The sequence below is a fragment of the Canis lupus genome, chromosome 31 (assembly GCF_048164855.1).
Source record: "Canis lupus baileyi chromosome 31, mCanLup2.hap1, whole genome shotgun sequence".
NCBI lineage: Eukaryota > Metazoa > Chordata > Mammalia > Carnivora > Canidae > Canis > Canis lupus.
Window position 1 is genome coordinate 19,235,060 of NC_132868.1, and position 26,966 is coordinate 19,262,025.

Here is a 26,966-nt window from a genome sequence, read left to right on the forward strand (position 1 = left end):
TATCTTTTTGAAGCTGTTGTATTTCTATCAAACTTCCTGGACTTGGATTTACTTACTGTGCTATGATTTGGATATTACGCATTTTCTCTTTCTCATAATCAATACCTGAATGTAATCATAAATTTGTTAATCACATTTAGTATCATTCCCAGAGATAACTAAAGGTTGTCACTTAGACTTTTGAAATTTTACCTGTCTTTTCTCTGAACTTTTGAACTGATTTCTTGCTTTTCTCTTTCTTTTGATCTTTCTCCATGGATTCAAAGGAAAAGGTATAGTAATTTTGGTTTGCATGAGTGACTGCTTTTCTTTTGACCTTTTTAGTGTTGAAAGAGAAACTGTCAGTTACAGTTGATGCCTTCTTATGAAATGCTTACTGAAAAAAAACCAGCTAATTGAAACTGGTTAAAGCAGGGAATTATTAAAAATTATGTCTATGCATACTTTCAGTGTTTTATTTTGACTGAAAATATACAAATATTCATTTTCTCCTTAATACTATGATACAGTGCCAAGCCTTTTCTTTGAGTTTGTTATCTGCCAGTTGGAGGTCAGAAGCTCTTTTCTTTTGTAATAAACTGCATCAACAATGAGTTACATAAAATTTGCACTTTTAATTAAAAGAAAAAGAGGTAGTAGAAGCCTAGGCACCTATGAATCAATTGAGGTGTACAAAATTGTAGATTTTTACAAAACAACTCTTCAATCTTTGACAGTTATCTTGTCCACATCTTATTTCATGACAGGTTTTCAAGAAACACCTTTATCAGCTTTTTCATTAACATTCATTTAGTTTTCATGGAAACAATAGTTCTTTCTTTTTCACTCTGTTTTATCAGTTTACCTATTGGTTAAGTTTTTAAAGTCCAGTAACATTATGGTGGCATGAGCAGGTTTCGAAATGAACACAGGCAGCTAACTAATTATAAGATAATAGCCAGTTAGCAATGGGAATTCACTGTGTCCTGGGCTTCTGTCAGTGAGGGGATGAGGATTTAATTCTTTGTGTCTGTTAGGTGGAGGTCAGGTAAAGTGCTTCTACTGTTTTTATGATCATTAATGAAATTTTTTTTCTAATACCTCTTCTTTTGGTCTCTCAGAATATTTTTTTTCAAAGAATATTTTAATATTTACAAAGAGTAAGAAAAGAGTAGTATTGAAAAATGATGAATGCTGGCAATAAGAGAGCTCTATATACACGATTAAATTTGATTTCTTCTAGGATCTAGTTATTTCCTTCTTTGAAGCTCTTTGGGAACTTGTTAAAACAAATTAAAGATGAAGAAATAGAGGATTGGGTCAATTTTGGTATATGGAAAGAGCAGAAATTCTCTTGAAGTATGTTCAGATTTAGATTTTATGGCTATTACAGACTTTATACATTACTTGTGGCTTTTCTTTGCTATTTAGCACATTACTCTTAAGCCCAGAATATGCTGAGGAGATCTGCCCTAAGCAAAGTATACTTTGAAAGATAGACTAATAAAAGAAATAGGTATAATTCATTGCAGTGTTTGTGATAACTAGGCTTCAAGTTGTCTTAATTGGTAAGCTATTATCATTAATAATAATTCCTTGCATTTGTAACATTTGATAGTTTTCACATTTTTCATAGGCATTTTCTTATTTAAGTTCTGTGCCAACTCTGTGAAGTTTATAGGAAAAACGATAGTCTCATTTCATATTTCTTGCCTAGAGTTATTTGCTTTATAAGGACCCACTCCAATTTTTTTAAAAACTAAGTTGACAATGCCAACCAAATGTGATTTTGTGTGGACTCTGTAAATGAAATTAGATGTACTGCTAATTTAATGGTTTCTCCCAGCAATAGATAAAAGCAGACTTCGAGAGTGGGGAAAAATGGAATTTTTCCTTAAAAATTAAGGCAACCAAGAGCCCCCTTGGAGGAGTGCAATATGGAAAGTTCTGATGTTTAACCTCTCTTGCTTCTGTCTAGGTCCTCCTGTTCTTTCTATATAACTTTAGAATTCAAGTGTTTGGAAGAGGTTTTGTGTTTGTTTATACCAAATACCTTTTTCCAGAAGTGTCCAGAATAATCTGGGATACAGAATGTTTAGTTACTCCAGCAGAAGAAACCTCTCCCATAAGATTCTGGTTTCTTCTTTATACAGAAATTCTGCCTTTTATGAGTTTAGTCTAAATTGTATGATAGATAGCAGGTATGTTAATAAGAATTGATAAATAACTTTGTGGAGTTAAAACCAGAGTATATTTTATACACTGTCCGTCATCTCACGACCATGCTTAACCGTATAAAGAGACATTATAAAGATAATGGATATATTGTAAAAATCAAGAGAAAAACTTGAGAATGTTTTCATTAACACAGTCTTGTGGGATGTAAGTTTCATATATATTTCAGGAATGACTGAGCTTGATAATTTGGTCCCCTGTTGCAGCTAGTTTTTAGTATATAGGACCCATAGGAAAGCAGAGTCCTATTTGGATTTTTAATCCTGAAGTTTTTCTTCCTTTCTTTTCTTTATTTCTTCCCTTGATGGTACCCTTTATTTTATCATATTCCCTCATTTTCCTATTCTTATCCTCCTTGAGTTATAAAAATACTTAAAATAGTCTACAGTGTGAACTTTGTTAAATCTGAAAGCAGTAGTGAGTGTCTTTAAGTATTGGTGGATCAGAACTGTGTACAGTCTGTATCTCAAAGCACAGATTACAAAAGATCCTAGTTGGATGCTATTCAGACACTACTCTGTTCTTGGAAGGCAGGCAGCCCAGACTCATGGGGCTCTTTGTAAGGCTGATATGGAATTTCTGTCTGTGGCCTCTTACTTTCATTCCATCTGTTGCCTCTACACATGACCTAAAGTAGTGGTGTGTTTGTGTGTGTGTATAGTGTGTATTTTACATATATACATATATATATATTGCTGTTGCCTAATGATACTATCTTGACAGTTTGCAAATTAAGATATAAGACATCCCTGACAAGATAAGGATCATGGAAAACACTATTTTAGGCAGGCAATTTCAGTAAAGCAACATAAAATGAGGTGTTGTATTCAAAGTTGGGAAAATAGAAAAAAGGAAATATTAATAATTTGGATTAAATTGAGAGAGGAAGGAAAAGTATGTAAGGAAGGAAAAAGTGGGGGAAAAAAATCCGTAATTGTAATCATTCTAGATGTGAACAAAGATGATGGCATTTTAAATACATTTGGCCTTGTATATTTATGAATTTTATTCCTTTTTGAATATTCATCTTAAAGGCTAAAAGATAAAATGATTTCAGAAAATATTGAGTATTTTCTGCGTGCCAGATCCAGTGCATCCATTAATTGTGTCAGAACTCCTTTGGGACGTGGGGATCGTTATTTGAGCCAGTTTATGAACACAGAAAAATGTTCTTACAGTATTCACTTTGGATGGGCAAAAGGTCTATATAGTATTATTCGCTATATCTGAGAATGAATGTCTTTAGGTTCTTTCTAATAACTAGATTTACCCTTATAGAAGGAAGATTTGCAAATGTGGAAGCTATTCAGATGATTGTCAGATGCCTCCTGAGTGTAGGGCACCAGGCTAGGTATTCTGGGAATGTTAGTTCACTTATAATTTTAGCCCTTAGAAAGGACATAGTCTAGTAGTGGAAGTAAGATATACTTGCCTCCAAAGAATAGCATGTAAGTAGTTAAAGGAGGCATAAACAATTGCTGGGTGAGTTCAGAGAACTCCAGATTGTGCAAATAATGCAAGTTTTTTTCCTCCCCAAGCAATTACATTTTGTAGGCATGCCTTATACTTGAATTTTTTATCTCATCGTTTTCAAGTGGGTATAGTAATGAACTCTACACAAAATAAGCATTGCCTAGGAGAAGCCTTGGAAGAGTTTCTTTTAATTATTAAATAATAAATTTTAATAAATATTTGCCTCCTGGAGAAAATCAGAACTGATTAAGGCAAGATCGTTACCGTTAAATAACAATCTAGTAGAGATTTGAATTATTTGCTTTTAGCATATCAAATGTTGATGCTTGGAAATAATTTTCTTAAGTAGTTTAAATATTCTGTAATTTTGTTTGCACTGTTAATTTGCCTAGGAGACCTTTTCTTTGTGGATAATATAAATGTAAATTCAGCCAAATTCTGAATTAATAAATTTTGATTTTTGAAATTGTAAAGCTACTTTAAAAGATGGCATTCCCTGTAACTTTACATCCTGAAAAAGCAAGAAATACAATTTTAGAATGAGACAGGCGAAAGATAGTTGGTTTGTTCAAAGAGATAAAGATTACTTCTGGATTTTTTTTTTTTTTTGGTTAGGTTCTATCTGCTTACTTGTAGATCTTGGGTTTTTTTTCTTCATTCTTACTATCTAATTCAATGCCCAGCATCTAGTACATGCTCAATAAATACATTAAAATGAATGTAACTTCATCATTTGATTCTTTTGATTGTTGCTACCTCCCAAGTCTTTGAAAAGCTGATATACATATTTTTTCATTCCTTTCATTTCTTTTACCTGATTTTGCAAATTGCTTTCTTTAGATCAGAATCAAGCTTTGCGACTCTGTCTGGGTAGCACTAGTGTTGGAGGTCAGTATGGAGCCATCTCTGCCCTCAGTATCAACAATGACTGCTCAAGACTTCTCTGTGGCTTTGCAAAAGGACAGGTAAATGTGAACTTTATTTTATTCATACAACAATGTTAAAATCAATTTAAAAGAAACTAGTATCTCTATACCACCTCACACCTGTCAGAATGGTTAAAATCAACAACAGGGAACAATAGATGTTGACAAGGACGCAGAGAAAGGGGAACCCTCTTACGTGTTGGTGGGAATGCAAACTTGTTCAGCTACTCTGGAAAACAGTATGGAGGGTCCTCAAAAAGTTAAAAATAGAACAATGCTACCATCCAGCAATGTAATACTAGGTATTTACCCAAAGGATACAAAACTCAGATTTCAAGGGGTATATGCACCCCAATGTTTATAGCAGCACTATGAACAATAGCCAAACTGTGGGAAGAGCCCAAATGTCTATTGACTGATGAATGGATAAAGAATGCTGGATTATAGGGGCCCCTGGGTGGCTCAGCAATTTAGTGCCTGCTAATCGGCGTGATCCTGGACTCCTGGGATTGAGTCCCACATCGGGCTTCCTGCATAGAGCCTGCTTCTCCCTCTGCCTGTGTCTCTGCCTCTCTCTCTGTGTCTCTCATGAATAAATAAATACAATCTTTAAAAATAAATGAAATTTAGAGGAAAAAAAGTTAAGTGTGATAACCCTGGAGCTAGGAGAAAAGCGTGGGTAGGACAGATGATGGCACTAAGTTACATACAAAGCAATTGTTATGCAAAAGTGCAGATACGGTGATTATGGTCCGTTGGTTGATATTTGGGAATTCATTGCATTGAATTCCGTACATGAGTGTCTGGATGTGAAAATACACTTGCGTTACATTTACCCAGTTTGGTCAAATAAAAAAGCAAACAAACCAGTATTTCTAGATCAGTATGTCAGGGACCAAAAATTTTAAAGTGACATGTCTGTAGAGCTGACCTGATGTTACTCGGTCTGACTTTTGTTCAGCTTTTATTAATTGTTATCAACTGAGCCAAAGTCTGTGATTTTCAATATCTTAATTTGTGTGTCTATATAAGTAAGTAGCTTTTACAAACCAACTAGGCTGTTATGTCAAAATTTACTTCCTTATAGTAGCATAGATAATTATTGCTGCTTTTTAAATACACTATATTCTGCTTTCTATATTCTCATTACTGTGTTTCTGGATAACTCTTAGAATTGCTTTTTACTTCTGAAACTGGCAATAAGTTTTGGCTTTTCTCATCTTTTGACTTACACATCACTAGTTTGTTTGGCAGTGAGCCTCTCCTATAATTTTTACCAGTGCTAAAGAGATTGACTCATTGAAGAAATTTTTTACTTCTCAGTATAAGAACAAAGTTTAAAATCTGAAGGAAAAAGTAGGTTGGCAGGATGAAGGGATGATGAAGATGGAATAAAGGCCCTGTGCTTTAATGGATCTGCAACCTTCATTTACATTTCAACTTCATAGTTCTTTGCCTGCAATGTTTATGGAGTAGGGATGGATTATTTCAGCCACAAGCAGGATACCTAAGTCCAAAAAAGAGCAATAAATTGGATTTTGAAGCATTTAGTTGTCTTATAGATCACGATGTGGGATTTGGCCAGTGGAAAACTTCTAAGATCAATAACAGATGCTCATCCTCCAGGAACAGCTATACTGCATATTAAGGTAATATCTTTGTTTTCTTTTTCTGTTAATTTTTATTTTTATGTTCATGTATGCACTTTTAAGCATATATCTTTATAAAAAGAATCCTGGAAAATGAAGTTTTCTTTGACTATCCCAATAGGATGCTCTCCTAGGCTAGAATTGGAGCTGGGCTAGTCTGGAAACATTCAGCTGCATGCTGGATTGACCTCTAATAGATAGAGCAGCAGAAAGAGTAAACTGATGTGATCCTAGACCAGAGGTTGGCAGCAGACAGGCAGTACCCTGCTGAAAACTCATGTGGAGATTTAAAAAGGTGGTTTTACCTTTCCTTTAGTCCACCAATGTTGCTTTGTCACACTTTGTTGGGAGTTACCTGGGGTTCAAGGCACCAGCTGTGAAAGAACCAAGGTTTGCATTATGTTTAGAAACAGATCTGTTGGTTTATTTTCCTTCAGGCCTCTAAGGGACAAGCATTAAGATTTGAGTCTTGGCTTTCTCCCTATAGGTCTGAAAAAAATAAACCAACTTAAGTAACAGATTTCATTTTTAAATACAATGTGAACTTTGGTTTTTGTATGCTGTCAAGCCCATGTTCAGAAGCATAAAAGGTAAAGGACTGTAACTAGGGAAGTCTAAAATCAGATCTTCTAGATTTTAATCATGTACACATTTGGTTGCTTAGCTGTGCAGACCTCTCTTATTCCATACATATGCTTTTTAAAGTCTGTAAGCATCTGGAGTTTGTGTCTGCATCTAGGTTAGTTATATAAAATCTTTTTGTGACAAAGCAGCATTGAAGCATTTAGTAACAGTGAAAACAACCAAGACAAGTAAAAGTAGAATTTCCCCTTTTTTGAACAATATGGCAGTTTTCTTGACCTCTTTTCCTATGGCATGTTATAGTTGTTTGTGTTTATGTCTCATCTCTTTTAATAAATGAAAGTTTTTGAAACCAGAATCTGTTTCTCATTTATTTTTATACTATGCATGGTAGCTGTTGATGGTGTTTGTAAAAGGACAATTCATTTACAGAAAAAAAGCAAAATCCTTGAGAGAAATGGAACAGAAGAGATAAAGGCAGAGAGGCAAGAGAAGAATGCAGCTGAGGTTAAAAGCATAGAAGTGGTAGCCATTGTGTTGCTTGAGATTGGTGATAAAGGTGGTGCATGCAGATGCTGTGACATTGGAGTAAGAGGTAGCAAGTGATATATATGATTGAATTCTTCCAGTCTTGGATTGACAATGGCCACTTGCTCTTTAGTACCCTTACTCACTGTTCTCCAGACTTAACCCTATATCCTAGCAATGGGCTTACATCCTTAATGCATATATGTATATTTATTTAAAAAATACTGTAAATGTAGTACTGTATTCATATTTAAATACATTACAAAACAGGTAAGTAGAAAATTGATAAATAAAAATGCAAGTTCAGTTGATTTTCCTACATTCCAGATGTATACTTCCCACTCTGGCAATTGCTCAGCGAGACCTTGAGAGCAAAGTTGTGGGTTTTCTTTGTTATGCCTGTGTGTGGGGAGAACAGTTTTACAGTAGTTTCCTGTACCTTGACTGTCCCTAAGAGAACAAAGACATGCCATTTAGGATGGCTCACCAGCCTTTGGGGTTAGGGGAGATTGGTCACTCTAAGTGACTCAGGTTACTCAGTTTTATATCCTACAGCATTCACATTTACCATACCCCATAAGTCCTTAGGACTATTTGTCATTGTGAACATTATTTGTTATTTTGAGTTTTCCAGGTAGGTAATAATAACTGAAGTATACTCTGTCAAAGAAGATCAGGAGGCAGTACATATTTGGAATAGTTCCATAGAAAGTTAAACTATTTTAAATATAGTGGATGAATTCTTCTGTTATTCAGAAAACATACTCAAGTTTATTTTCTAAAGGTAGCAAATATCTTTTACTATGTCTTTGTTCTTGAAAACTAGGCAACTGCAGATGTATCTAGTATACCCTATTCAGTTTAATAGCAGCTTAGAAAAAGTTAATGTTAGGAACCCAAGTGGAGAACTTTAGGGCTTTTATGAGTCACAGTTTGTATTTTTCTTTTATCCTGATGAAAGATGGGTTTGCTTTTTTAAAGCCTCAGTTTTTGAAGATAGCCATTTTTATTCTGAATACGGATAAGTTTGTATATTTAGAATGATGAACTAAATCTAGGTGATTTCAAATGCTACTAAATGTGTTTGTTTTTAGATTTTTAAAGTGTTATACTTTTTTCCCTTTTTAATACTTGACTGGTTGTTGAAAAATATATAAGAAAGTAAATTTCTTCTCTGTTTAGTTTACAGATGATCCAACTCTTGCAATTTGCAATGACAGCGGAGGCTCTGTTTTTGAATTGACATTTAAGTAAGAGACTAAAGCACATTTGTTGACAAATGAAATGAAAAGACTAGTTCTGGTTTAATGACTTGAAGTTGAACATGAAGAGGTCCGGAAAACCCATGTGATTAAAAATAGGTTATGGATGTATATTATCATGACTTGGGGAGCCTTATAGAACATTTGGAGGTCCAGGCCTGGCCACCCAGAATTCTCTCAGTAGGCCTGAGTTGGGATTCTGAACTCCTGCTCCCCAGGAAATTCACATGAGCTGTCAGGCTTGTTAACCATAATTCTGGAGTATGTCACTAATTTTGGTTTAGACCCAGTTAATTATAACCATAACAGACAGATGTAGAAAGGTTTTTATTGCCTTGGAATTGCCCTATTTCTCCTTAAGAGTAAAGACTGTCTAGATACATGGGAGAGTATTTATAAAGCAGTTATTTAAAAAGTGAAATGTAAAATTCATATTGTGTTTCCATAAGTTTTCAAAGTAAGGACCATGTTTCTTATGTTTCTCTCACTTTTTCACAAAGCTAAGCCTAAAGTAATTGCTTACAAAGTATTATTTACTTATTCTGCTACTGTTTACCTAACATCTCCTATGCTTAGGCATTGTTCTAGACACCACACTTGGAGCTGTGAACCAGACAAAGTTGCTACTCTAATAGAACTTACATTCTAGTTGGGGTAGGGGTAGGAACATGACAATAAATGAGTACATAAGTGAAATAACTTCAGATAGTTGTGAATACTGTGGAAAAAGTAAGACCGGTCAGCTTGCTGGAATGAACTTGTGGATAATTCAGGAAGGTAACATTTGAGCAAAGACCCAAATGATAATCTGGTCAACAAATGCAAAAATCTAGAAGTGTTCCAGGCAGAGGGATGTTCAAGCACAAGAGTTTTGAAGTGGGCACAAGTTTGGCTTGGTAGTGAAAGGGAAAGAAGGTAGTCGTGGCTGGAGAATGATTTTGTCAGTAGTAGGATGGGAAAAGAGTGAAGGCAGGAGCCAGATCATATAGGACCTTTGAAAACATGATAAAGATTTTGGATTTTATTTATGTACAGTGGCAAACCATTGGAGTGTTTTTAGGAGAAGAGTGATAAATCTGACCTGGATGTTACAAAAAGCCTGCTGATGTCCTATGGAGTTGGATTGTTGGAGGCAAGAAGAGGAGTTAGGAAGCTATTGCAGTAGTCCATTCTAGTGATGGTAGTACCTTGAATCATCAATAAATCAATTCTGAATTTTTTGGTTACCTTTGCAGGAGAGTGATGGGAGTGAGAACATGTGAATCTAGATGTCTGTTCAGTGGTTCCAAGGGTGAAGTTTGCTGTATTGAGCCTCTCCATTCAAAGCCTGAGTTAAAAGATCATCCCATCACACAGTTTTCCTTATTGGCCATGGCGTCCTTAACAAAGGTTGGTATATTTAGAAGGTGAAACTCATAACTTTTAGAGGTTCTGAATACCAAAAATTTGAAAATTATAGGGTGAACATTAAAAATATGTTTTTCTCATAGATACTGGTCATTGGATTGAAACCCTCTTTGAAAGTGTGGATGACTTTTCCCTATGGACGGGTAAGTAAACCTCTCCTTCTTATTGGCAAAAAGACCATGTCAGGAGTAGGGAGATGACTTGAAAGTGGTGAATTTTGTGAGATTGTCAGAAAACGAGGTAAAACGGAAGTCAGGGCTCCAAAGATCATTGTCTGGACTTACCTTGATATAACCAAAGCAGTATAAACTGGTGACTAGAGCAGTACAGATCACAAGATCTGTCCTTTTTTACCTTGTTTTAAAGTCTCTTATAAACAGCTGCTGCTTTGGTACTGAACTACTGATAGAGGACACCCCACCATAAGATCTAGCATAAATTGCTACTACCTAGGCTTTCTTTTGGCTTCTGCCTTTAGTATTTTACTTTGGAGGATGATTCTTCCCAAAATCTATGATGCATACCACAGTTTGCCTTTCCTTTCCTGGTTGGTTGTTTTCAGAGAGCTGTGATCTTCTAGTGTAATTGTGAGGAGAGGTATCGATGGGATGAGATGGAGAATGATGGTACAGAGCCAAGACTAGTTGAGAACATAGCCTCTATGCTGAGGGAGACCACTCTGCTGTTTGTTGGTACTACATTATCTCTGGGCCTCGTGTGGGGGGTGGGGGGACAGATTTGCCATTTCAGGTGGTATAGCTAGCTTAGATTGTCATTAGTGTTTCTTAGGTTAGCTTCATTGGCTGAGGTTTATCAGGGTGGTATATAGGTTTGCATCTTTTTGTATGTCTTTACTGGTATTTTTTTTTTCCAATATTAACATTTCCAAATAGAGAAGTAGAAAGAATTGTACATTGAACATCTATGTGTATATCTAAACTATATAATTCTATCATTAATAGTTTACTATAATTTTTTTATTATGTCTGTCTCTCCATCCATCAAATTATGTTATTTTAAATGTATTTCCAAGTAAATTGGAGAAGTCAGTACTCATTTGACTAAATATTCAGCATGCTTTATGTTTAGAGTTCAATATTTGTTTCTCCTTTGGTGTGAAATTTACTTACAGTGAAGTGCACCCTTCTTGGCATACATTTGCTAAACTTTAACAAATGTATATACTTTTATAGCCCAAGCCTCTCTCAAGATGTAGAACATCAGCATCAACCCAGAAAGTTCCCTCATGACATTTTCCAGTCAATGCCTGCTTCACTGGGATTTTAATGAGAAATTGGGAGATGTTTTATCAAGGAATACTAGTCAGATACTGTGTTAACTAGTTTTCTCTTTTTCTTGCTGTTAACTGTGATGCTTTTTTTTTTTTAAAAAGTTTTGGTCTTTTCCTCCTTAGATGGATCCTTCCAGTGTTCCATTGCTGGCCTGGCACTTTGTGGCAGTGCATAATTATGTGAATCCCATGCTTGCCTTCTGCAGAGGAGATGTTGTTCATTTTCTGTTGGTAAGTCCTGACAGGATGCTATATGTCTGTTATAAAGTCCTTTATCATAATACCATAATAGTTTTTTGATATTCACCAGTGATTTAATATTGTGTCAAATATGTTATCATAATTCTTTGGAAAGAGAGTGGTAACTTAATTTTAATTTAAGGTTTTATTAACATGGAAGACAATAATCACTTTAGCTTCATGCCCCTCTATGGTGTATTTCTTCATTCCATCTCTTTGACTAACAAATAATTAATGGTTTATGTGTATATATAAATATAAGAATGTATATATGTCTATTAATGGCTTACCTATTACATATAGTGTATTTATTAGACAATAGGTTTCACTGAGCACACACTGTGCTCTCTACACTGAAGGACACAGAAACAGTTGAAGAAAGTATAAGATAAATTTCTTCTTTCACTTCAAATACTGTTTGAGAGACAAAGCCAGTATATTCATTACCATTAGGGAGAACACTATGCTTAAGGATTCAACTATTCAACTTTTAAAAGTTGATAAAAATTCAGAGTATGGAAAGATTTGTATGGACTGGATAGGCCATGGAAAACTCTGTGAAGGATATATGGCAAATACTGCAGGAGGGGTGGATATGCATATTGAGGGAAATGAAATGAAGTTACAGGGGTAAGAATGTGCAGTGCATAATCTCTTCTTGGGTTTCCTAACTCAGTAAAGCAAGGACACCACTGTCCACGTAGTTTCTCCAGCTAGAAACCTAGGTGTTTCCTTTCAGTTATCTTTCTCCCTCATTTCTGCTTCTTCACTGCATCCTGTTGACCCTGTCTCCAACATCTGGATTTACTCCCTTTTTGTCACCCCCCCATTGCTGCTCACTAGCCTAACCACTGATATTTCTTCTACCTCGGCTTTGGCATAGCTTCCTAACTAGACTCTAGCCTTGGGGTCTTTGCATATGCTCTCACCTCTGTAAGGGAAGCTCTGTGCCCTCTTCCACTTTATCCTACCTAACTCATTATTAACATTGCCTTCCCTGACTTCCTGAATTGTTTCCTGCTACATACACCCACAAGACCTTATTTCTTCTCCTTTGGTAACATTCAGCACTTTTTAAATTATTTGTCTAAGTAAAGTGAAAGTGCCATAAATCTAAAGATTCTAGTCGCAAGGACAGTGCCTATATATAGTAGATGCTTAATAAATGCTTATAGGATTAATGAGAGTGAGAAACCTGTGGAAAATCAAGTTGAATATATGATGTAGATTTTTTTTTAATTTTTTTTTTAAATTTATTTATGATAGTCACAGAGAGAGAGAGACAGAGACATAGAGACAGAGAGAGAGGCAGAGACATAGGCAGAGGGAGAAGCAGGCTCCATGCACCGGGAGCCCGAAGTGGGATTCGATCCTGGGTCTCCAGGATTGCGCCCTGGGCCAAAGGCAGGCGCTAAACCACTGCGCCACCCAGGGATCCCTATGATGTAGATTTAGATTAGGGGTGACACAGTGTGGCTTGTGGACCAAATCTGGCCAGCTGCTTGTTTTATTGGAACACCATCATGCCCATTTGATTATGTATTATTTATGACTGCTTTCACATTATAGTGGCAGAATTGAGTAGTTGTGACAGACTGTATGATCCACAGAACTTAAAATATTTGTGTGGCCTTTTACCAAAAAAGTTTGCTGACCCCTGATCCAAATTATAGAATATAATTGGCCTAGATTGGTAATGAAGAGTTGTCACAATTTCTTAGGTAAAGAGATAAAGATGTGGTTAAAGTGGCTAGGAAGATCAGTATAGGAGTAGCAGAAAAAATGTATTATAGGTGATAGGGAAATGGAAGCTTTTGCCCTTGTGCCAAAGAAGGTATGAGGTATTTAGACAAGGATGCTTGGTTACAGTGAAAGTTAGGGATGATACTTGGAAGGAAAGACGAAGCTTCTCATTTTATTGGATCTGGGAACTGAAGGACATGAATGAAGTTGTGTTTCTGACCTCATTTTGGAAGCATGAACTATTTGAAGGGCTTGAGTTACAGAGGATTTGAATGGTGTTGAGTTAGAAGGAAAGGTGGACTTCTTAAGTGTTCTCTCAGGGAATGTCTTCTGGGCAGATGGCAATCCAGGTCTGGAGTGCAAGTGAGAATTTCAGGATAGAGAATGTTGTTGAAGCTGTGAAAATCAAATGCCAGAGCATACGTAGCCTTGGCAGGCACTCACAAGGAAAGAGGAAAAAGAAGAGGAATCAAGAAAGAATGTTCCAGTAAAGGCACATAGAGGTAGGAGGGGAAGTAAGACAGAATGACCTCACATAGGAGACAAAGGAGAGGCTTCAGGACAATGTCAGTACTAGGGTTATACCATTATTAAATTAAGATCAAGAGAGAAGATGACTGAGTATAAGACCATTGAATATGCCAGTAGTTGTTGATTAGAAACTTTTCAGAGGGATGAATCATCAATGAAATGGAGGTGGAAGCTACGTTATAGAGCCTTGTTAAAGAAATGGGTGTTTAGAAGAACAAACTTACACTCATAGTGTTTGGTTACAAGATGAAAGAGAATGGTTTAATATCTGTAAAAAGCTTTTTGGTTTTGTATTTTATTTGAAGATGGAGAAGTCAGAAACATGTTGGAAAGCAAAAGGAAAAGGACCCTTAAAAAGGAGTGAGTGAATATGCCAGCAAGGGAGAGGGGTACTATTAAGCAATGGCGGAGGGGGTGGGATTTAGAATATATGTAAGTGAAGTGATCTTTAGTAAGGACTTGAGCTAATCTTAAGAGAATAGGTAATGTTGGCATTTTGTTTGTTTGTGAAACACTTTCAGTATGTGCTAGGGAACAGTTTGGTGTCCATTTTCATTTTCAAATGAGGAAACAGAGAATGAATAAGTGATTGGCCGTTGGTCATGCAGCTGTAGTAGTGGAACTTAAATGCATGCCTCTAGATCACATGTTCCTTCTACTAGCATATAATTTCTTTCAGGGGAAGTGACTTAGTGAAGCAAAGATCAGAGTACATGAAGGGCCCATGGTAGGAGGGCTCAGTTGTTTGTTCATGTATCTGGTGAGGTCAACACTATAAGTGATGGGAGTAGAAGACAAAGGAATTGGGGCTTAAAAGGAAAGGAAGCTATCTAGAACATTATTCAGAAGGGTCAGGTGTACATTGTGCCATGTTTCTTCTGCCGTGCTCTGTCACCTTGGAGCAGAAGCAGGGAAAGCAAATTACAAGGGTGGTTAGAGGGGGTATATGTACACAGATGTAAATAAAATTGACTTTCTCAAGTGTCCATCTCATTCTTTTGGGACATTTGGGCTATTTGAGCTGTAACAGTATACTTCAGAAAAGTTTAGTCTTGTCACTACAGCTCTTTTTTTTTTTTTTTTTTTTTAATGGACTTTATGACTTTATCATACCATGTGGTCAGTCTCATTTTATGCTTTAACTCTAGCTGAGTATAGTCACTGATGGGATGAAGTTAGTTTGTTCTGAATTATAGTAGAGTGAACACACATTATAGGACTGACAACTATACTACTGAGCAGATATGCCTTGTATTTTGATATAAATCATGGTGTGGATGATTTTTTCTTTTGTGTAATAGTTTCTTTAATTGCCAATATTTTGGGCTTCTCCATACTCTGAATGGAACTCATTTTCTAGGTGGAGTAGAATTAGTGTCTACAAAAGTCCCTTAAAACATAGCTGGTATTTAGATTGTTTTTATTTCACCATCAGGTTAAGAGAGATGAGTCTGGAGCAATACACGTTACTAAGCAAAAGCACCTTCATCTCTACTATGATCTCATCAACTTTACTGTGAGTATTATTCAGATTAAGTTGCCCCATTTATCTCATGTAGTTGTTTTGAGACCCTGGTATGCTAGCACTACCAGGATTTCTGCCATGAGCCATGACTTTTGGGATTATGTAAAATTTGTGTAGAAGTCAAGTTCTGCTTATATTGAATGGAGTCTGAGTTTGGTGTAATGCCACACACATGACTTTTTTTTTTTTTTTTTTTGGAAAGAGGGAGAGAGGGGAGGGAGAAGCAGAGGGAGAGAGAGAATTTTGAGCAGGTGCCATGCCCAGCACAGAGCCCAGCACAGGGCTCTGACTCAACTCTGAGATCAGGACCTGAGCCGAAATCAAGACGTTTAACCCACTGAACCACCAGGTGCCCTGATGCCACCTTACTTTTAATTGCCTTTCAGCCTTATGTCCTGCTGAATAGTGGCAGGGTCAGAAAAAGTTTTCTTTGATGTCCTGATTACTTCAAAGGGGACTTCAGAAGAATTTGAGTGGGTTTCTTTGAGGATCGTTGTCTGGCTTTCTTTGGAAACATGTTTCATACTTCTGAGATTGTCCTAATTGGTTCAAGGGTTTATGTAATCTATTCTTTTGTCGTGTTTAAAAACTTCACAGTGGGGCACCTTGGTGGCTCAGCAGTTAAGCATCTGTTTTTGGCTCAGGGCGTGATCGTGGAGTTACAGGATCAAGTCCCACTTCTGGCTCCCTGCATGGAGCCTGCTTCTCCCTCTGCTTATGTTTCTGCCTCTCTCTGTGTGTCTCATGAATAAATAAAATCTTAAAAAAAAATTCACAATTTTCTCTCCATCATACATCTCAGTCTTGAGCAACTTTTTGGTTTTTTAAAAAAAAAGTATTTTTGTATCAAATTTTATTTTTTCTTTTTCAGATAGTATGTCAACTTTGCAAATAGTGTAATTATAATATTTCTGGGTTTGTTTCATTAATGCTTTCGGCATATCAATATCCAGTGAAACATTCTGTATATGCATGAAAATAGGCAACCCTGAATAAGAGACGCGGCCTCATTTTCCTAATAAAATGGCAAAAAAAAAAAAAAAAAAAAAAAAAAAAAAGTTTTTCCCCTAACTTAACAATGTGTGACTTTTTAGGATATAGAGGAAATGGGTCTTTTCTTTATAATATACAATTTATTAATTTAGTTGCACATTGCCTTTTAATCTTACCTCTAGACTATTGATTTAGAAATATTTTTTCTATACACATTTCATGAAATAATCTTGTTCAAACTCTTGTGTGAATGTAAGACATCAGTGTCTTTGTCATCACCAGAACCTCTATTGAATTATCTAACACAGCTTCCTAGAATTCATCATGATGTTTGAGATACGTCACTTTTAAAATATGCGTATTATTCTGTCCCTGGAAAATTTTCCCTCAACCACAAGTAGCCATTCTCCCTACAGTAGGGCAGTAGGTATTTTCATTTGTCCTGTGGCTTATCCGTGATGTGACACTAACTGCATTGCTTTATAAATTACCATTAAAAGACTCCTTTACAACAATGTCAGCAGTTGCAGTTGTGAGGGTCTAATCTTAGGAATAATTACTAATACTCTTTGTCATTGTCTCTTTTTTAATGAGGTGACCTTTGAAAGCATCTAAAACTAGTACTAGCGGCAGCCTGGGTGGCTCAGCGGTTTAGCACCACCTTCAGCCCAGGGCGTGATCCTGGAGACCCGGGATCGAATCCTGTGTCAGGCTCCCTGCATGGGGCCTGCTTCTTCCTCTGCCTGTGTCTCTGCCTCTCTCTCTCTCTGTCTCTCATGAATAAATAAATGAAATCTTTAAAAGACAAAAATAAAACTAGTACTGGCAAAAGTTGTATAAGGCTGATAACGTGTCTTTGTTTTTTAAAATAATGGGGAGAGCACCTTGTAAGAGTTCTTTGTAAATGATTTGAGTATCAAACTGTTTTTCTTTTTTTAAAGATTTTATTTATTTATTCATGAGAGACACAGAGGGAGAGAGAGAGAGAGAAAGGCAGGGACATAAGTAGAAGGAGAAGCAGGCTTCCCTGTGGGAAGCCTGATGGAGGACTCGATCCTAGGACTCCAGGATCACAATTTGAGCCAAAGGCAGGTGCTCAACCACTGAGCCACCCAGGTACCTCTCTCTATTTTCTGAGAGAGAATTTTTTTGGGGAAAAATTAAACAGAACAAAATCCTTCCCTTATAGTAACCATAATACATTGATAGAGTGTATTTTCAGTTTATGTCAAAATTGATCCATTTTAACTTGGTTGTTTTTGATAAGATATTATGCAAATAATCTGTGATAACATGGAATAGGTTATATAAATAAAACAACGTGAACACCAGAGAGTGAAAGTGCAGGAGAAACACTTTACTCTTGCTAATTTAAAATTCTAATTTAGTAGATTTTATTTTATTTATTTATTTAAAGATTTTATTTATTTATTCATGAGAGATACAGAGAGAGAGAGAGGCAGGGACATAGGCAGAGGGAGAAGCCAGCCCCATGCAGGGAGCCTGATGCGGGACTCGATCCTGGGTCTCCAGGATCATGCCCTAGGCTGAAGTCGGTGCTAAACTGCTGAGCCACCTGGGCTGCCCTCAGAAGATTTTTAATATTAAGTTATTACCTCTAAAATTATAACAGAACTTATTAAAATTCAGAATATAGAGAAATAGAAAAGTAAGGAATTCTCCCACAATTGGTAGGGAAGTATTAAAGAAAATATTTATTTTAGATAGCTGCTGCTGCCTTTTTTTTTTTTTTTTTTTTTTTTAAAGATTTTGTTTGAGAGAGGGAGAGCAAGAGAGATTACAGAGGGACAGGGAAAAGCAGACTTGCTGCGGAGCAGAGAGCCTGATGTGGAGCTTGATCCCAGGACCCTGAGATCATGACCTGAGCTGAAGGCAGACGCTTAACTGATTGAGCCACCCAGGAGCCCCTATTTTAGATAGCTTCTGTTTTAAAATATGTATTATGTAAATTCTAGCAATCATTTGACCACTTAGGTTTATGAGATTTATTTGTCCTTTTATTTAATTAATGTCAAAAACATGAGAAATGCATAGTTTGTCATTTTGCTTAAGTCATTTGTGCCAGTGTACCACTTAAAGAATCTTACTAAAACTAATATATGCTCTAATGTATCTGTTAAAACTCTTAGTTACCTTGTTTATTTTTATTTATTTATTTTTTGTTTTATTAATTTATATTTAGAGAGGGAGGGGGGCAGAGATAGAGAATTTTAAGCAGGCTTCATTGCCCTCCCCTGCAGAGCCCACAGAGCTTGATCTCACAACCTTGAGATCATGACCTGAGCCGAAACCAAGAGTCAAACGCTTAACCAACTCAGCCACCCAGGTGCCCTTCTTAGTTACCTTTTTAAAATACTATGAGTCATTTTAACACTGCCAGAACTCAGTACTGTGTTGTGCACTATTACCCACTACTGTCTAGCCACTGCAGTCACTGAGTAGTTCTTACTGAGGTTTTGTTGTCATCAAGTTATTAAAAGAATAAAGTAGTCCTCAGTTTAATTTAACTGAGTGGCCAGGCTTTCTTTTTGTCCTGAATGATGGTGTGGGATGGGCCTCACTTTTGTTTTGTGGTGTGCTTGATTTGCAGTGGATAAACTCACGCACAGTTGTGCTCTTGGACAGTGTGGAGAAGTTGCATGTGATTGATCGGCAGACTCAAGAGGAATTGGAAACAGTGGAGATCTCAGAGGTTCAGTTGGTCTATAATAGCAGCCATTTCAAATCCCTAGCCACCGGAGGAAATGTTAGCCAGGCACTGGTAAGAGTAATCCATTATCTTAGAATTGCTTTGATAAACTTGGGTTTTTGTTGTTTGTTTTAGGAATTGGAACTCTGAAGAGTTAGTTATCTTTATGTCCAGATTGAAGTGGATATGCATATGTTTTTAAGTATTCAGGAATGTTAAACAGTAATTCCTGTTACCTTCTATTCAGAAATGTGACTAATTTAATACCATAGAATTTTAACTTTTATATTAAAATAATGAAATGAAATTGAAAATTTATGAGAAATGATGAAAGCAGAATATTTTAGAAAGCTTATTATGGTGGCAATAAGCCTGATAGATTTAAGGGATGAATGACTAGAGACAGGTAGCCTGACTTTGGGTGACTGGTAAAGATTCGAGCAGGTGTGGTGGCTGTGGGTATTAAAAGGTAAAGATGGTTTGAGAGAAAGAAAGAAAGATTCTTTAGGAATAGGGAATAGATGAAATGTAGGACTTTGGAGAGATGGAAGACACAAGTATGGCCTTAGCTTCATTTTACTGTATTTCAGGCAACCATAGTGATGGCCTTTAGCAATTTACACAGATAATTTACAGTTAAATTTCTTCGAATTCTTTTTTTTTTTTTTTAAGATTTTTATTATTTATTCATGAGAGAGACACAGAGAGAGAGGCAGAAACACAGGCAGAGGGAGAAGCAGGCCCCAGGCAGGGAGTCCAATGTGGGACTCCATCCTGGGACTCCAGGATCACGCCCTGAGCCGAAGGCAGGCACTAAACCACTGAGCCACCCAGGCATCCCAAATTTCTTCAAATTCTGATCACATGTTTCCTAAACAGTAATCTGTAAGCAGGAAATTTAGAGGCTTTCCTGAGCAATTTGGAAGAAAAAATAGTAATGATGTTCATATTTAATGAGCATCTACTCTATGATATGCAGCTATTACTCAAATCTCCATGAGATATTAGAACTTCAGAGTTTAAAAAATATATGAAAGGGTCTTCCAGCCTCAGAATTTAGGAACCAAGACAATCCAGAATAAGAAATGGTAATGCAATAAAATTCACTAAAGACTAATTACTATTTCATACTTAGGTATTTTCTTTTGTCTGAATGGTTATCAGAAAGTCTATCAGAAATAGACTTTGAACTTGCAGTTTTGGCCAAGATGGAATAATAGACACTGGACTTACTCTCCTGTGTAGAAGATAAAAAAAAAACAAAAACAAAAAAACAAAAAAAATCTTTTTAGAATCCTGGACATCAGGTCTTGAAGGACAGCAATCCATGACAAAATGGGAAACAAGTGATATGAGCCCTATGATTATCCTAGTTTCTAGCCTAGAGAGAGTTTCCAGGCTGTAGCTTAGGGATAAGGAACCCAGTTGGTGCCTGAAGGACTTCATGAGCTGAGACTGTGGGAAGACTAAGGTGGGTTGAGTTGCAGCACTGGGTACTGGAGAGGAGAGCACTACCTATGGTTACCCTTGTGTATTCAGCCGACTACTGATTGGCAGATGCATATCAGGGAACTACCCAAGGCCAGGGAAATAATTTTTTGATAGGTTTAGGAGGAACTATTATCCATTGCTTACAGTGGCTTGTTTATACAGCCACAATGGAAAACTTCATAATTTATAGGGCATTGGGTAGAATACCCAGGGACATCTTGCCTCTGTAGAGGGGAATAATTAGGACCAGAATAAACATTGTTCTCGTCCCTACTACAAATCTTAAAAATAAGACCAGAAAGAATCAAATTGTTTCCAAGTAACTTAACTATATCACAAAACAAAGCAGAAGGATATTAATAATAAAGAAATTTCCAGAACCCAACAAAATAAAATTCACAGTGTTTGCTATTAGATTACTAGGCATGTAAAAAGAAAAACACAATTTATAGTGAGAAGAAAGTTCAATCAAAAATGACTTAGACCTGGAACAGAAGTTAGAATTAGCAGACAAGGACAAAACAACTATAGTCTGCAGGTCCAAAGAGTTAAGTATTGTGGCACAGAAGATGCTAAAGAAGATGCAGATCTAACTTCTGGAGTTAAAAAACTACAGTGCTTAAGATGAAAAACACCCTGGATGGAAAAATGAAATGTCCAAGAGTAGACATGACAGGGAAAAACATTAGTGACCTTGAAGATGCAGTAATATTATCTATCCAAAATGAAACACAGAAAAAGTAATTTAAAAAAATTTATGACCCGTGAGACAGCATTGAGTAGCCTAATATATGAGTAGTTGGAATCACTGAGGGAGAGAGAGAAAAAAAAAAGGAAAAATAGCAGTCAAAAACTATCCAAAACTATAAACACAAATTTTTAAGAAGCTCAGTGACCCTAAGCACAAGTAAAATAAAACCATATATAGATGATCAAAATGAGTGGTAAAGAGAAAAATATTAAAGCAGCCAGAGAGAAAAGATACTAAATGCAAAGGAGCAACAATGAGAGCAGATTTCTCATCAGAAACAACTGGAGCAATCTACAAGGATACACACAATAGCCAGGATGTTCAACATTGTTCATCATTAGGGAAATGCAACTCAAAGCCTCAATGAGATGTCACTTCACACCCACCAGGCTGGCTGTAACTAAAAAGGCAGACAGTCTCAGGTGTTAGTGAAAATGTGGAAAAACTGGGACTGTTACACACTGTTGGTGGAAAATGGTACAGCTGCTGTGGAAAACATTTTGGCAGTTCCTCAAAATGTTCAGCATATTCGTAAGGATTCATTTGAGCAGATCTACTCTTAGGTATATACCCAAGAGAAGTGAAAACGTATGCCCACACAAACACTTGTTCACAAAGGTTCATAGCAACATTATTCATAATAGCTAAAAAAAATGGAGGCAATTCAAATATCCACCACTTGGTAAATGGATAAACAAAAAGTGACTTAGCCATGTAATAGAATACTATTCTGCAACGAAAAGTTGAGCTACTGACACATGCTACAACATGGATGATCTTCTCAAAAATACTGTATTAAATGTTAGAAGCCATATGGAAAGATTGTTTGATTTTATGAGATGTCCGGAAAAGCCAAGTTGATGGAGATAGACATAGATTAGTGGTTACTTGAGACTGGGACTAGGGATGAAGGTTGACTGGAAATGAGTACAAGGGCTCTTTGTGGAGTGATGGAAATATTCTAAAATTGGATTTTGGTGATGGTTAAAATTATCAAAAATTAATTAATTATTAATTTAAAGTATTAATTATTAATTAAAATAATTTTAAGTTATTAAAAATTATTGTACATTTAATGAGTGAATTTTATGGTATATAAGTTATACTGCAGTACTGTTATTTAACAAGAGCAATTGTTTAAAACAAAAATAATATAATGCTTGATAATGTAGTAGTAGTATGTATGATGAAAAAGGATATAGCAGCAGGCAGTGGGGCATAGAAGTATATCATTGTAAGGATTGACATTATACCTCAAATAGTATAATAATATTTAAGTGTAGAAGAAGATAAGTTAAAGTTACATACTGTAAACACTAGAGCAGTCACGGAAAAAGAAGTGGTGTAACTAAAGTTAATAGTAGTGACAAAATGGGATATTAAAAATATCAAATTCAATGAAGCATAAAAAAAGAACAGACAAGTAGAAAAAACAGTTAATAAGATATAAATCTAAACTCAACCATATCAGTAATTACAGGAAGTGGAAATAGTCTGAACATTTCAATTATAAGGCAGAGGTTGTCAGATTGGATAAAGAAAAGCAAGAACTGACTCTGTGCTATCTACAAAACACAGTAAGCACAAAGATACATATAAATTAAAAGTAAGATGATGGAAAAAGACATACCATGCAAACTCTAATCATAATCACTAGGTTTCAGAGGAGGAAATATTGTCAGAGATAAGGAGAAATTTCAAATTGATAAAAAGGGGTTACAAAAAGACACAGCAGCCTTAAAGATTTAAGTACCTAGGATCAGACCTCCAATATACACGAAACAAACACTGATGGAACTGAAAGGAAAAAACAACAAATCCATAATTACACAAACTCCCTCTCAGTTGTTATTAGAATTCGTAGGCAGAAGATCATTAAGGGTATAGAAGACTTAAACACTATTGACCAACTGACCTAAGTGGCATTTATAGAATATTGCTCCAAACAAAAGCAAATTACAAACTTCTGTCAAGAGCACTTGAAACATGCACCAGTATAGGTTATATGCTAGATTGTAGAACAAGCTTACATAAGTTCTTAAAGAAATCCTCAGGATAAATCTGGAAAACACCAAATATTTGGAAATTAAACTGTTGTTTTTATAAATAACGCATGAGTCAAGAAATCTCAGGAAATTGGAATATATTTTAAACTGAATGAAAATGAAAATACAACATATTGAAATCTGTGATTGACAATTATATCAGTTTTTAAAGGGTAACCGATAGCATTAAATACTTAGAAAAGAAGAAAGATTTCAAATCAATGCCCTTAGCTTCTGTCTTAAGGAAATAGAAAGTTAACCTAAAGTAGATTGAAGGAAAAATAAAAAGGTGAACACAAATCAATTAAATAGAAAATGGACCAACAGTAGAGAAAATCAAAGAAATCAAAAGATGGTTCTTTAAAAGAGAAATAAGGGATCCCTGGGTGGCGCAGCGGTTTGGCGCCTGCCTTTGGCCCAGGGCGCGATCCTGGAGACCCGGGATCGAATCCCACATCGGGCTCCCGGTGCATGGAGCCTGCTTCTCCCTCTGCCTATGTCTCTGCCTCTCTCTCTCTCTCTCTCTCTCTCTCTGTGACTATCATAAATAAATAAAAATTTAAAAAAAATAAAAGAAATAAAATTGGTAAACCTCTAGTGAGATTAATTAATAAAAAGAGGAAGACACAATTACCAGTATCAGGAATGGAAGAGGTGTCTTCACTGGAGAGTCTACAGATATTAAAAAGATATGTGTATAACTTTATGCCAATAGATTCAACAACTTTAGATGAAATGGAAAAATTCCTTGGAATGCACAAATTATTAAAGCTGACTCAACAAGTGATAGAAAATCTAAGTCACTGTGCATCAGTTAAAGAGATTGATTTTTCTAGAGAGAAGTTCCAACCCCAATAGCTATACTAGTGAGTTCCGTTATGTTTAAGGGGGAAAAAAAGACCAATTGTACACAAAAATCTTTTTAAAAAGGGAGAAAAAGGAAGCACATAACTTTTTATAAGACTGGATTAACTCCAATGATAAAATCAAAGATTGTTAAAGATTAAATTGTTAAATTTAAAGATTGTTAAAGAATCTATGTTAAAGATTTTTTTAAAAAATTTATTTATTCATGAGAGACAGAGAGAGAGGCACAGGCAGAGGGAGAAGCAGGCTCCACCCAGGGAGCCCGATGTGGGACTCGACCCCAGGATCTCGTCCTGGGCCAAAGGCAGGCACCAAGCTGCGGAGCCACCCAGAGATCCCCCAAAGATACTATATTAAAGAACACTACAGACTAATGTTCTCATAAGCATGAAAGTAAAAATACTTAAAATATTAGCCAATAGAAGCCAGCAATATATAAAAAAGTAATAAATTATGATCAGATGGTGTTTTATCCAAGGCATGCAAGGCTGGTTTAGCATTCAAAAATCAGTGTAATTTACCATATTAGTTGATTATAAAAGAAAAACTGTGATATCATCTCAAAAGACATAGAAAAAGCATTTGATAAAGTTCAATATCCATTCCTGAGAAAACTAGGAATAGAGGGAACTTTTTCAACCTTAAAATCCAGGGCATCGATAAGAATCTTATAGTTAACACCATACTTAAAGTTATATTGCCAAAAAACAAACCCATTTCAAAACAAAAGACCCTGGTTCTGATCAAGCATCTTCTAAAGAAAATATGGAAGACAGAGGAACATGTTAAAAGATTCCATGTGGATGCAATTAGCAAAATCTATGTAGTGGGAAACTATGGAATAAGTGTTCCAGTTTCTTCAACAGTAAATTTTAAGGAAAATAAAGGATTGAAATGCAGGCAAAACCTATAAATTTAAAAGAGAATTAAGACACCTATCAGCCAGCTCTGATATGTGGTCCTTGGTTGAATCTTGATTTAGACATGTGAAATGTAGAAAAAGCAAAACCAAAACAACAAAAACCTTAACAACATTTGACATTTATGAGACCATTTGAAATCTAAACGCTGGATTTTCATATTGAGGATTTTTATTTTATTTTTATTTCATGCTGTTAATTTTTAAAAGTATACTAATAAAGTGGTTATGTTAAAAAGGACTAATTTATTATGTATATAGTGAATTTTTATTAATGAAATATTCAAAATCTGAGAGTCATCTCAAAATTACACTGTATATAGGGGAATCTGTGGGAATATGGGTGAGATAAGATTGGTGATGATCTCATAATTCATAAGACTGATTAACAGATGCAGAGGGTTCATTGCAGTATTCTCTACCTTTGTATATGTTTTTAAATTTCATAGTGAAAAATTTAAAATTATCATGGTTATCAGCTATTGACCATTTACGTATTTTGGGACATTTATAAATATTAACATATTTAAGTTTCATGGAAACTGATGATTTTTCAAAGATGAGAAAACTGAATGTCAGAAGTTTGAAACTTCTCTAGGGTCGGGTCATACCTTAAGTAACAGACAAAATTCACAGTCCAGATTTATCACACAATAGTTTCATTTCTCTTTTGCTGGGCAAGGCTGAATCCCATATATTATGTTGCTTTGTCTTCCTGTTTCTCCTTGTGTTTTAGGTTGATGTTTATTTCAGATAAGTTAGAGGTACCATTTCCAAACAGCCCTGTTCTTTCCCAGAGGCAGTGAGTATCTGTCTTCCAATAATGGGCAGGTCTCAACAGTTTCCCTTTAGATTTAGAAAGTTGGCGTATTCCTCCCATGTCTGCAATATTCTGAAAAATAAAAAGAGCATATGTAAGCAGAGAATTAACTTTTTGCACTTTGTCTTTTCTGCCACTTTCACTGACAGACTGACACTTGACTGACATTTTTCCCCCCACTAATTTATGGGATAAAACTATGTTGACTTAAATTCTGTGTACTTGACATTGTTTAAAACTTAATGAGCCTTTTAATTGGAACAAGACAATTACCATATGATTTCACTCATATGTGGAATATAAGAAATAGTGAAAGGGACCATAACTGAGTGGGGAAAAACTAGAGAGGAAGACAAACTGAGAGACTCCTGACTCTGGGAAACAAAGCATTGCAGAAGGGAGGAGTGGGAGGGGTGGATAGGGTGATGGGTGACAGGCATTAAGGAGGGCATGTGATGTGATGAGCAGTGCCTGTTATATGTTGGCAAATTGAATATACACTACAAAAAAAAAACTTAATGAGACTTCTAATACATGTAATTTTTTCTTTTTTTTATAGGCTTTGGTTGGAGAGAAGGCTTGTTATCAATCCATCAGTAGCTATGGTGGTCAGATCTTTTATTTGGGGACAAAAGTAAGCTCTTTTACTCTGTGACTTGGCATTTGTTTGTGTCAGGGTAGTTGCGGCTGAAGTTTCTGGTAAAGAGAGCTGTGCATTATAAAGTGAATATTGATCAGCAATAATCTAGGACTTTTTTTTTTTTTTTTTTTTTTTTTAGGGGATTTTTTTTTCCTTTTTAAGTAAGCTCTGCACCCAATGTTGGGCTTGAACTCACAACCCATATAGTTGTTGTGATTTTTTTTTTAAATTTTTATTTATTTATGATAGTCACAGAGAGAGAGAGAGAGAGAGGCAGAGACACAGGCAGAGGGAGAAGCAGGCTCCATGCACCGGGAGCCCGATGTGGGATTCGATCCCGGGTCTCCAGGATCACACCC

The 26,966-nt window shown here is 35.9% G+C and overlaps 1 protein-coding gene and 1 long non-coding RNA gene across 6 annotated transcripts in view; one reads left to right on the plus strand and one right to left on the minus strand.

The window, feature by feature from the left end:
• The window catches only part of VPS8 (VPS8 subunit of CORVET complex), a 257,257-nt gene that overhangs the window by 33,002 nt on the left and 197,289 nt on the right, over positions 1-26,966 (plus strand). For all 4 annotated transcript variants that reach the window (XM_072807706.1, XM_072807710.1, XM_072807707.1 and 1 more), the window contains exons 8-16: positions 4,528-4,652; positions 6,176-6,262; positions 8,555-8,622; positions 9,870-10,023; positions 10,125-10,184; positions 11,456-11,563; positions 15,282-15,362; positions 18,976-19,146; positions 26,527-26,601. In XM_072807706.1, coding sequence (XP_072663807.1) covers positions 4,528-4,652; positions 6,176-6,262; positions 8,555-8,622; positions 9,870-10,023; positions 10,125-10,184; positions 11,456-11,563; positions 15,282-15,362; positions 18,976-19,146; positions 26,527-26,601 — 929 coding nt within the window. The remainder of the gene's footprint in view (positions 1-4,527; positions 4,653-6,175; positions 6,263-8,554; positions 8,623-9,869; positions 10,024-10,124; positions 10,185-11,455; positions 11,564-15,281; positions 15,363-18,975; positions 19,147-26,526; positions 26,602-26,966) is intronic.
• Positions 25,432-26,966, minus strand: part of LOC140622120 (uncharacterized) — a 114,165-nt gene continuing 112,630 nt past the window's right edge. The window contains exon 5 of one of the 2 annotated variants that reach the window (XR_012021821.1): positions 25,432-26,039. This is a non-coding gene — a long non-coding RNA (uncharacterized lncRNA). The remainder of the gene's footprint in view (positions 26,040-26,966) is intronic. The other variant, XR_012021820.1, reaches the window with a different exon arrangement.